This window comes from Rhinoraja longicauda, chromosome 21 (assembly GCF_053455715.1).
Source record: "Rhinoraja longicauda isolate Sanriku21f chromosome 21, sRhiLon1.1, whole genome shotgun sequence".
Lineage (NCBI taxonomy): Eukaryota > Metazoa > Chordata > Chondrichthyes > Rajiformes > Arhynchobatidae > Rhinoraja > Rhinoraja longicauda.
The window spans coordinates 13,601,870-13,614,640 of record NC_135973.1 but is presented as its reverse complement, the minus strand read 5'-3'; the positions used below and the strand labels follow the sequence as shown (position 1 = coordinate 13,614,640).

General features: G+C 43.5%; 1 protein-coding gene across 5 annotated transcripts in view; it reads left to right on the top strand.

The window, feature by feature from the left end:
* Positions 1–2,775: 2,775 nt before the first annotated feature.
* The window catches only part of usp31 (ubiquitin specific peptidase 31), an 87,614-nt gene continuing 77,618 nt past the window's right edge, over positions 2,776–12,771 (top strand). For 2 of the 5 annotated variants that reach the window (XM_078417791.1, XM_078417789.1), the window contains exon 1: positions 4,301–4,434. Coding sequence is in view for 2 of the 5 variants with exons in the window: in XM_078417788.1 (XP_078273914.1) it covers positions 3,733–4,434 (702 nt within the window). In the remaining 3 variants the exon portion in view is untranslated. Of the gene's footprint in view, positions 3,378–3,720; positions 4,435–12,771 lie in introns of those variants that run through there. The other 3 variants (XM_078417788.1, XM_078417787.1, XM_078417790.1) reach the window with 3 other exon arrangements.

The following is a 12,771-nucleotide window of genomic DNA, read 5'->3' as shown; positions in this document are numbered from 1 at the left end:
TCTTTGAGGCACATTCCAAGTCAATTACACCATTATTATTTAAAATCATAGACTCATACAGCACAGATAAAGGCCTACTTGGCACACCCCACCCATGTTAACTTTGATGAATATTTATGCAAATCCCATTTGTCTACATTGTGGGTCCATATCCCACTATACCTTGTGTAGGAAGGAACTGCAGATGCTGGTTTAAATCGAAGATAGACAAAATGAGTTACTCCAGCACAAAATGCTAAACTCAGCGGGACAGGCAGCATCACGGGAGAGAAGGAATGGGTGATGTTTCGTGTCGAGAAGGGTCTCGACCCAAACGTCAATGAAGAAGGGTCTTGACCTGAAACGTCAGTGAAGAAGGGTCTCGACCCAAAGCGTCACCCATTCCTCTCCAGAGATGCTGCCTGTCCCGCTGAGTTACTCAAGCATTTTGTGTCTCTCTCCCACTACATCTTTCCTATCCAGGTATCTTTCCAAATGATGTTTAAACATTGTAATTGTATTTGCCTCTACCAACTCCCCTGGCTGCCTCTATCACCACCCTCTGTGTAAAAAACACAAATCTCTGATTTCCTTCAAATGTCCTCCTTTCACTATCACATATGCCTTCTAGCTCTAGATTCCCATATCCTGGGAAACAAATGACATCTGCCATAACTACAATCCTCATAATTTTATAAGCCTCTATAAAGTTCATCCCTCAGCCTAATAATGAGAATAATCTCAGTCTACCCAATATCTCTTTATAACTGCAATGCTCCAATTTAGGCAACACCCAGGTGAAACTCTTCTACACGCTCTGGATTGAATGAATAAGTTTATTGGCCAAGTATGTACACATACAAAGAATGCGCCTTGGTGCTTCGCTTGCAACTAACAACACGAACATACAGTAAACAATTAAGAATAAAGCATAAAACATTAAGAATACAACATTACCGTTTAAACATGTGAGGGAAATAAACCAGAGCAAAAAGAGACTACAGACTTTTGGTTATTGAGTAGAGCTACTACTCGCGGAAAAAAGTTGTTTTTATGTCTGGCTGTGGCTACTTTGACACTCCGGAGTCACCTTCCAGAGGGAAGTGTTTCAAAGAGTTTGTGGCCAGGGTGAGAGGGGTCAGAAATGATCTTGTCCGCTCGCTTCCTGGCCCTTGTAGTGTATAGTTCGTCAATGGGGGGGGACGTTGGAGCCAACAACCTTCTCAGCTGATCGAACAATTAGTTGCAGCCTCCAGATGTCGTGCTTGGTGGCTGAGCCAAACTAGACCATGATGGAGAAGGTGAGGACAGACTCTACAATGGCAGTAGAGAATTGGACCATCATTGCCTGGAGCAGATTGTGTTTCCTCAGATGCCGCAGGAAGTACATCCTCTGTTGGGCCTTTTTGACTGTGGAGTCGATGGTGGCCCCCCATTTAAGGTCCTAGGAGATGATGGTTCCAAGGAACTTAAATGACTCCACAGATGTGACTGTGGTGTTGTTGATGGTGAGTGGGGGAGGGGAGGGGGAGTTCTCCTAAAGTCTAGAATCAGATCTACTGCCTTAAGAGCATTGAGCTCCAGGTTGTTAAGAAAGCACCAGGATGCCAGCTGTGTCACTTTCTGTCTGTAGGCAGATTCCTCCCCATATTGGATCAGTCCAATCAGGGTTGTGTCATCCACAAACTTGAGAAGCTTTACAGAGGAGGCTGAGGAGGTCTCCTACATTCTTCCTGTATGGTGGCAACCAGAACTATACACATATCAAATGTGATCTAACAAACATTTTGAAATGCTGTAGCATGACATGCCACCTCTTATACAGTGCTTGGCCTATGAAATGCAAACATATAAAATGCCTTCAATTTTCTATCCTCCTGCATCACCATATGCTGTGGACTTGCACCTCAAGATTCCTCTATACTATGTGCCCAAGGTCTCCACCCCCAATGTTCACCACCTCACATTTCTCTGGATTAAAATCCATCTCCCATTACTTAATCCAACTTTACAACTGATTTATGTCCTGTTGCATTGTTATATAGGCTCCTCACTATCTGCGACACCGCCAATTTTTATGTCATCTGCACATGTAGGCACTGATTTCTGCAACACACCACATGGACTTCTACTCAGAAAAGCACACTTATTCCTCACCACCAGCACCAGTGGCCTGGGGGTATGATGCAAATTGTGGAATAAGTTTATCAACACACCTCAGATCCAAAATTAACGAGGCAATAGGAGACAGCGATTTGTAGTTGATGGATACTACTTAGTCTGTTGCAAGTTTTCAAATTCAAAATGCACTATCACATTGGACAAAATTTAAAATATTTAGTGTCTGAAGCTTCCAATTCGGGTGCAAAGTCTCAGGCCTGAAACGCTGTTTCTCATTCCACACGGTGCCTGATTTGTTCAGTCTTTAAAACATTTTCGGTTTTATTTCTGAGATTGCCAACGTTTGCAGGAGAATCGCAGCACTGGCTACTCTGCATTAAAATTCCCCACTGTGAACAATTGCTAGCAAGAGTAAAAATCCAAAAACCTACTCTCATCACCACTCCCTTGTAAAATGAATCAGATCTTATTGTTTTGCTCACCTTTAAATCAAATGCCGCAGGGAGGGGCAGATGACTGACACCAAGGCTGCCCAGTCCAAAATGGCGTAAGGGGCGTGATGGGCAGCAACGATGTCCAATGGAAAAAAAGGACCTGAACCCAAACAACCAATGGGGGTGGAGAGAGGGCGGGGCAATCGCTGTTGCCACGGTGACGGGCAAAGGACGCCGCCCACCTGAGGGCGGGAGGGAGCGAGCAAGCGAGCTCGCCGGGCCGTCCAAGTGATGGTAGAGGAAAGTGGGTGGGCGGCGACGGAGGCAACAGGGGCCGTGCGGGCCCGCCGGGATTAGCTACGGAAAGCCAGAGCGGAGGGAAAAGGGGCGCCTGCTTTCGACACAGGCTGGGGCTCGACAAGAGTCAAGTGGCGGCGGATAATGAGGCAGGCGCAGGGCGTCGGCCCGGACAGCGGCCGGCAGCCCGCAGGCCGCGGATTCCTGAGCTGAGGAGCTCCACTTAGATTCCCCGTCGGCCTGAGCTGAGAGAGAAGGAGGATAGGGGGCGGGGGTTGGGTTAGGGGGAGTGAAGTGAGGAGAATCGAGAAGTGCGACGCCGTCCCTACGAGCCCGCCTATTTCGCGGGGCGATGCCGTCCACCGGCCGGTTGAAGGAGCGGGGCCGCGGGATCCGACGGCGCCCGATGATTCCGGCGCCTCACTGAGGAGAAGCCGCCGCCACCGCCGCCGGGAGCGAACGCCAGCGCTGGGGTCAGCGCGCGGTCAGGCCCGGCCGGGGAGGTGCCCGCTGTAAACACCACACCGCTCGCCGCTGCATTCACGGGTATTTGCCTTTAAATCCATCCTATCGCAGTTAAAAAAAAAAAAGAAAAATTGCACATTCCATTTCGCATCTTGCACTCCCACTTACGTTTCTGTTTATATCTTGGGTGCTCTTTTTCGTTTCCGATTTCTGCATTTCGCAACTCTCTCTTTGCGCTAAAGAAGTTGTTGCTTTTTAAAAAATCTCGAACGACACGATTGCAAATAAAGTAGCAATTTGCAATTATTGCATCTTTTTAAAAAAAAATGTTTGCAGTGAAATTGATAATGCAGAATATTCCTACTTTTTTCATTTACATTTTCGGGGAGTATTAACTTTTAAATTCGCGTTGTTTGTTTTGGAGGGAGGCGGCAAGATGTCTAAGTCGGCAGCGAAAGAGAAGAAATCATTCAGCAAGAAACTTTTCAGGCGGGGCTCGGCGCGCTCGGTCGGGAGTTTCATGAGCCGGGTGTTGAAGACTCTCTCCACCCTTTCGTACTTTGGCACCGAGGAGTCAGCCGAAGATGAAAAGGACGACGGCGGCTTCAAGAACTTCCGAACGGCGGGTGCCGGCGCGGCCATGGGCATGGGGATCGGATTGGGACCCGGGGTCGGGGTTGTCACCTCGGCCTCATCGATTATCATGATGATGAGCGGCGTCAACCACCATGCCATCGCAGGTCGCAGCGACTCGTCCGACAGTTGCTTTTCGCCGGCTCCCGGGGACCGCTGGCAGCCACCTGGAGTGTCCGGCCTCAAAAACCACGGCAACACCTGCTTCATGAACGCCGTGTTACAATGTCTGAGCAACACCGAGCTCTTCGCCGAGTTTCTCGCCCTGGAACAGTATCGGGACTTGGCGGTCAGCGGCCTGGACTCTCCCAAGCCAGGGGACACCCGGGGTCGGGAGCTGGAGGACGAACAGTTGGAACAAGATAAGACCTCCAAATCGAATGGAGTTTTATACCGATCCAAATGCCAGTCAGACTCCGGTGGAGAAGTTACCGAACAGCTCGCTTCCTTGGTCCGAGCCCTGTGGACTTCAGAGTACACCCCGCAACTGAGCCGGGAGTTTAAGGTAGGATTTTTAGTGCTGGAGATGTCACAACTTCTGTCGCATTATGTATGCCCGGCTACTATTTCTTATTTTTTTGAGGAATATAGATCAACACGAAAATAGTGTTTGCTGGAAATCTGGTGGAAAATAGAAATACTCGGTTAGGCAACATTGTGGAGAAACAGTAATTGACCGTAAGATGGTGTTTTTCCATGTACTGCACAGATGTTATCTGTTTTTTCCCCCCCAACAATTTCTTTTTACACACCCGACGAAATACCAATTGGGTAGAGTTGGATTCAATACCTATTTTTAAACTTTTTCAAAGTAACTGGTACCAACTTTGCCTCCGTAGCATCATTGTCTTTAGAATTTCGTTGAATTCAAGCCTAATTTCATAAACTTGAACTTCCAGTGCTGCTTGCCTTTCAGCCGAGGTTGTGTCTGAATGTAAAAGATCCCACAGAAATATTTTGAAGATGATTAGGGAAGTTACCTTTCGTAAACCGGTCAATCATTTTTTTCTCCTCATTGGGTATTTCTAAAATAAATGACATGTTACTTGTTTTTGTTCTTAACATCGTATTTGTCAATTTGTGCTTGGATGTGAAGATAATGATTCTTTGGAATCTAGAACAGTTATAAAACTAAGGATGCCTATTTAAAACAAGCAAGGATTTTTTTTTCTCTTGAGGGTTGAGTCTTTGGGACATTTTGCAAAGAGTAGGGGAAGCAAAGTCTTTAGATAGTTTTAAAGCAGAGGCAGATAGTTTCTTGATAAACAAAGTAATGAATTATTGGGGATAAGTGGCAAAGCAGAGCCAGATCAACCATTATCTTATTTAAATGAAAGAGCAGGCTTAAGGAGCAGAGTAGCCCACTCCAATTCAACAAGATCCCACAAACAGTAACATGCTGTGGGCATTTGACCTTTGGAATGTTTGCACTTCATTATGCTTTGCAATATCCTGAGATTGCTGCATAAATGTAACTTGTTCTTTCAAGAATATTTTTGAAAGACGAGATTAACACTTGGAAGTGTATAATTCTAGACATATTCCATTGAATTTATACTATTTGATCCTGATTTTAAAATTCTGGCCACAGCCTTTTGATAAAATTGGCTTTGCGACATCCCACATTATTCTGTTTTTTTTTAGTTTTAAGTCTGAAACTTTACGGTATAATTCACTTTCCACTATTATCAAAACAAATATCCTGGCGCTAATTTAGATCTTGTTATTTTCACATTCAATGGAGATAATTAAATTACAACCGTCACTAAGTACCAGAAATGAAACATTGGTAGTAAAGTGCTGTGAGATGTCTAGAGGAAGAGATGAGCGGTATATCATTTATAATCATTTCAAATGAGTAATTTGAAATTAACTTCCTTTTGTTACTCCATTAATAGACACTTTTTTTTAGCAAGATTTGTATCATATCATATCATATATATACAGCCGGAAACAGGCCTTTTCGGCCCACCAAGTCCGTGCCGCCCAGTGATCCCCGCACATTAACACTATCCTACACCCACTAGGGACAATTTTTACATTTACATTTACCCAGCCAATTTACCTACATACCTGTACGTCTTTGGAGTGTGGGAGGAAACCGAAGATCTCGGAGAAAACCTACGCAGGTCACGGGGAGAACGTACAAACTCCTTACAGTGCAGCACCCGTAGTTTAAGTTGCAAGAATTATAATAAGTAGTTTAATAAGTAATTAATAATTACAATAAGTAGTTTAATTTAAGTTGCAAGAATCTTCCTAGGTCAAGTGTAGTACCTGTTAATTACAGATTTGTGAGTTTTTATTGACATGTGGTGAGCAGCTAAGCAATATTAAAATTTCCTGTATTGGAACTTCTGTGGGGAAGATTATATGAAACATTTGTAACTTGCAAAGGTTATGTATATGCAGCACATTCAGAAAATTTGCAGTGTACGTCCCGAAACACTCAATTTTACACACAGCTCCATGCTTGAATGCAACTCATTAAATTTCTACACGGGTATACTGAAATAATTCTTGTGTGGGAAGGAACTGCAGATGTTGGTTTAAATCGAAGATAGACACAATGCTGGAGTAACTCAGCAGGACAGACAGCATCTCTGTATAGAAGGAATGGGTGAGGTTTTGGGTCGAGACCATTCTTCAGACTGACGGTCTAAGGAAGGGTTTTGACCCGAAATGTCACCCATTCCTTCTATCCAGAGATGCTGCCTATCCCGCTGAGTTATTTCAAAATTCTGTGTCTATCTGAAATAGTTCTTATCAGATTAACATAATATTCCCTGTGACCATGATCATAATAATCCAACCCTTCTAGATTTTCATGATTTTGATAGTTGATCATACAGTACTCTCCACTATTAGTTAGCCTGGTGGGATTGCACTTGTTCTTTTTTTTGGCACAGGTATTTAAGTGGCTAGCTACAGTACTGGGTCTGTAGGTAGGGATTTAGCTGGTAAAAATACAGGAGGGCTTTGCTAACGCATGCACAATGTAGTACTTTTGCAGAGTGTCAAACAGGATTTTGATTAGTGGAGGAAATCAGTGTAATCATGGAAAGGTTTTGTTCTGTGACTTCTGCTTAGTAAGTGTCTATAGTGTGTAGATATAGGGGCATGGTTTGGCAGGGCACCCAGATGTGTAGAACAGATGCCATGTCAAGTGAGAACCATAGAATGTTTCTGTGTCCTGGATGGCCACTGGTTAAGGAAGTCTCTTAACAGCTGGAGAAGTTTACAATTCTGGCTTTTGGAGCTTGATGAACATTAATGGCTGACACTGCCCATTTCTACTCTATAAATGGCATATCTCAGAGAGTGTCCCCTCACAGTTGAGAGTGCAGTGCCTGACTGCCAGGCATACGAAGGATCAGATAAGTAAGTGGCTCATGAGACCAAAGAGGGCAACTTACACTCTCACGGGTATTCTGTTCTGAATGCTGATGGGGGAGAATGAAACTAAGACCAAGACATGTCATGGCTGAAGAGTGTAGCTGTACAGGGAGAGGAGCAATAGGGGGGTAGTTACAGGGAGTTCTATAAATAGGGGAGCAATCAATTTTTATGAGGCAGATGGGACTTATGTAAGCCAGACTGCACTTTAAGACTGGAACTAATATCCTTATGGGCAGGATTGTGACTGATGTTTAAATGATCTTGACAGGGAGCTGAGAAACTGAGGAAAGATTCAGAAAGGAGGAGGGCTGTGCAGGAAATGAAAGTAGAAATTCAGTTGGTGAATTTGAAAGGCTGACAAAGTAAATGTTCAAAAATAAACAAAACCGGTGACTGACTGTGCTTGGCAGTAAACACCTAAATGTGTGGCGTTTAGTGATCATGGTCAATGAACAAAATGCACCAATAGACATGGGAGTATGATAGCTATATAATAAAATTCTCGTATGTTTGTTCCTGAACTACAGCCAAAATGTACACGATAGCGCAACAATTTTAGGCCCACCTTACTCACCGTCACCCCTTTGGTACTAATGGAAGAAGTTTCATTGAAATTGGTGTTATATTTTTAAAGTTATTCACAATTTAAAGTCTCAATCCATTACCTGGGGAAGGGAGGGAGGGGGGAGGAGGAGGGAGGGGGGGATAAGGGGGGATGGAGTGGGGAGAGGGAGGGGGAAATAAGGGGGGTTGAGGGGGATGGAGTGGGGGGAAGGGGAGGGGTGGAGGGAAGGGGGAGGAGAGGGTGCTCCACCAATGGAGGAGAGGTTTGGGCTCAACTTGGTCCATGTGGTCTAGTTTTAGCTATTACTGAAACATAACTAAAAGAGGGAACTAAAACTGGCAACTTAATGTTCTTGGTAGACTATTCAGACCAGAGGAAAATAAAGTGGGTGTCAACGTTTAAATCTGAATGGCTATAGTTGGGGAAAAAAGATGGCTTGAGAGAAGAACTGTCAAATGAGGCAAGATAGGTTAAATTAAAGAATAAAACATAAAGATAATACAGGGAATGTAACATCCACTGCCAAATAGTTTGAGAAGATAGAAAAATAAATATTTGACTAGTGCAAAAACAGGATATCAATTACAAACTAACTTACAAAATAGGAGAATGAATAAGCTTACTCACCCATTCAAGGGGTTCACACCAGTCGTAATTGTAACTTTTAACTCTACACTGTACTACCGCTGCTTATGGAAAAATATTCAAAGACTGTTTCCGCAGTCTTTTTAAGGAAGAGATTTCTGAGAGCCCATGATCATTATTTGGGTGGGGAGTTTGAGGGTTTAGATTCAGAGAAGGGCGGCCAGTGATATATTTCCAAATCAGACTAATGCGTGAATTAGAGAGACTCGTGGTGGTGTTTCCATGTGCCTACTACGCTTGTTATTCTTGATGAAAAAGGTTGTGGATTTGGGAGGTGCTATGGGAAGCACCTAGGTGACTAACTATGATGCATTTTGTAGGTGGTACACACAACAGCCAGTGTGAACTGGTGGAAGAGGGAATAAATGTTTATTCTGTCGTTGCGGTGCCATTCAAGCAGGCTGCCTTGTCATGAATGGTGTTGAACTTGAAAGTTGTTGGAACTGTATTTATCCAGGAAAATGGAGAGAATTCAATCACACTCCTGATTTATACCTTGTAGATTATAAAAAAGCAATTTGATATCAAGTGGTGAGTCACAGACAAGGTGTTAAATAGAGTAATGCAGCATGGAAACTCGTTGACCAAGATCCCCGATCCAAGTTAGTCCCATTTGCTCGTGTATGACCCATATCCTCCTAAATCTTTCTTATCGATGCACCTGTTTAAATATCTTTAAAATGTTGTTATTGTCCCTGCCTTAACTACTATATCAGCCAGCTTGTTTTATATACTCATCATCCTCTGTGTGGGAAAAGTTGTCTCTCAGCTTCCTATTAAATTTTTCCCCTCTCAACCTAAACCAATACCCTTTAGTTCTCGATCCCTTACCCTGGAGCAAAATACTCCTTGCATTCACCCTATTTATTCTCCCTCATGGTTTTATGCACCTCTGTAAGATGAGGCCTCTTGCCCTCCAAAGAATACAGTCCTAGCCTGCCCAACCTCCCCCTATAACTTGGGCCATCAAGTCTCGGTAACATCCTTGTAAATCTTCTCTGTGCTGTTTCCAGCTTAATGGCATCTTCCCGAAAGCTTGGTGACCAAAGTTGTACACAACACTTCAGTGCGACTTTGCCAACTTCATCTATGTAACGTCCCACCTTCTACACTTAATTCCTGGACTGAAAACCTGTGAGCCTGAAGTCATTATTAAGTAACTTGATCTGGGTGGGCATATTTCTATGCTATATAGCTCTATGGCTCTGAGGATATCCAGCAACTAACCTGGTTCAGATGAGTTAGCTTGTGATTGATGGTGATTCTTAAGATGTTGATGGGTGGGAGGCTCACTAATAATGTTACCATTGAAAATCAAAGATAGCTGGTAAAATGCACTTGTTGGAGATGGTATTTTCTTAGTATTCTGTGGCAGTAATGTTACATTTTACCAGTCCACACCTAAAATGTTTAGCTCTTCCTGTTCGAAATGGACTGTTTCATTTGGTCTCTAGTGGTAATGGACCTGAGTACAGTGAAATCATCAATGAATTTCTCACTTTTGACCTTGGATTGGAAGGAGGGCCACTGATGAAGTAGCTGTACATGGTTGAGCCTGGGACATTGCCCTGAGGAACTTGGGTATCCATCAACCACCATCATCTTCTTTTGTGTGAGGTATAGTTCCAACTTTGAGGAAAATTAATTTTATCCAGAAGGTTTGTAGGGATCTGACATTCACTGCCTGAAGGAAGATAGTACTGGATATCCTCATCAGGTTTGAAAAGAACTGGTGTATGTGCTTGGATCATGTCTTGGAGGTTTGCAAACCTTGAGTTGGGGTTACAATTTGCTGGGCTGCATTTTATTTTTGCCTGATCAGTTCAGTACACAACAGTGTTGTAAATTTTCAGTATTTAATTTTCTCTCTTTGAACATCTTTGCTTCTCTCCTCCATTTTTTGTTTATACCTGACGAATACATCTTGCAATGTTTTACTTTGCTGCAACTTCTATGTAATTGGGAGTTATTATAAAACGTAGTTGTCTCTACCTAATCTGTCCACTGGATTGTAAAATAACATGAGAAGTGTATGGTGATGCCACAAAGTTGAATATAATTATTTTGTACACACTGTCATAACGTTATCCATTAGAGAATGTTATGCTGAGTTTTTTTCTGTCACTTCTGCTTGGTTAAAGATTTTTGACAGTATATAGACCAGGTCACCTCTATAATCTGCTTGTTTTGCAGCATTGAATAGATGATTCAAAATCCTTATTGTACCGAAATTATATTGTTGTGTATCTGTGTGGCCAATGTGTTTGGAGTATCCGTCCGGCCTACCGTTTCAACGCAGTAAACTTAAACGTAGAAAGATGCAATTCTGGAGTGTGGGATACTTCAAAGTATTTTTGCCCATTGAAGGAATAAATCCACGGAAGGGAAACAGCGACCTTTAGTTTAGCGATACAGACCCTTTGAATCCGCACCGACCAGTGACTCCCGCACGTTAACTCTATCCTACACACAATATGAACAATTTTGCATTTATACCAAGCCAATGAACCTACAAACTTGTACGTCTTTGGAGTGTGGGAGGAAACCGAAGATCTCGGAGAAAACCCATGCCGGTCACGGGGAGAATGTATAAACTCCATACAGACAGCACACCGTACTCTGGATCGAGCCTGGGTCTCTGGTCCTAAAAGTGAGTAGCTCTACCACTACGCTACTGTGCCACCCTAAAGAGAAGCTGCATTGAAAGGGTAAAGAGGAAGTAAAATTCATACCCAGCAATTTGGTTGTGTATGTTGAATCAATAAGCTGACAAAAAGAGTTCAGGTCCTTTTTGACAGAAGTCTGCTTCAATATTATTATACATCTCCACCCCTTTCTGCTTTCTGCAGAGACTGTTCCCTCCGCAACTCCCTGGTCAACTCGTCCCTTCCCACCCAAACCACCCCCTTCCCAGGTACTTTACCCTGCAACCACAGGAGATGCAACACCTGTCCCTTTACCACCCCCCTCGACAGTCTTTTCAGGTGAGGCAGAGGATCACTTGCACCTCCTCCAACCTCATCTACTGCATCCGCTGTTCCAGATGTCAACTTCTGTACATCGGCGAGACCCAGCGCAGGCTCGTCGATCGTTTCGCTGAACACCTCCCGTTCAATCCGCCTTAACCTACCTGATCTCCCGGTTGCTCAGCACTTAACTCCCCCGCCCATTCCCATCTGACCTTTCTGTCTTGGGCCACCTCCATTGTCAAAGTGAGGTCCAGCGCAAATTGGAGGAACAGCACCTCTTATTTTGCTTGGGTAGCTTACACCCCCAGCGGTATGAACATTGACTTCTCTAACTTCAAATAGCCCTTGCTTTCCCTCTCTCTCTCTCCATCCCCACCCTCTTCCCAGTTCTCCCACCAGTCTTATTGTCTCCTACATTCTATCTCTGTCCCGGCCACTCCCCTGACATCAGTCTGAGGAAGGGTCTCGAGCCGAAACATCAGCCATTTCTTCTCTCCAGAGATGCTGCCTGTCCAACATTTTGTGTCTACCTTCAATATTATTATACTTATTTTCTCATGCAGCAAGAAGCTCATTAAGTAACCATTTTAAATACTGCACTGCATGAGTGATGTGGATGTATTGAAGCAATTATCTGTCCTGCTTTCTTGTCTCCAGCGAGTTCTGTTTCAGTCCCAATTCTGTTAGTGTGTGTTTTCCAGGTAATTTTTTATTAATTAGGAAAATCTACTGGTAAGGGGTTCAGCCAGATGTATTGTTGGTCTAATATCATAGCATTTATTGGAAATGTCTTTAGCACCAATCTGTCGATGTAATGTGCTTCCTTTCAGTACGGTATAAACTAAATCAGTTTCAATTTGGCAGTTTTTCGGAAGAGTTATGCATGGTTTTTATTTTATTAGATAATTATGTTGGCCATTGAATTAATAAAATCATTATTGCTTTGCCATTACCTTGTTAATTTCTGTGAAATGCTTTTCCGACATCCTTAAATTTGACAAATTCTTCAAACATTTAGAGACCAGCAGCAAGGGCTACTCATCTGACTAAATGCGGTGCTCATTGCAACATGGAAATTTATAGCTTTGATTGAATGTGATCCTTGCTCGGTTGGTAGAGCACGAGAATCCACCTCTGCTGATTCCTGAGTTGCATTGGCTGCAGCTGATAGCTCTGTAGTTATTCTGCTGGGAAATGGGGACAGGACTGTTTTTTGTATGCATGGTCTTTGAGGTCAGATATTCAATCAGATCATCGTTGCCCT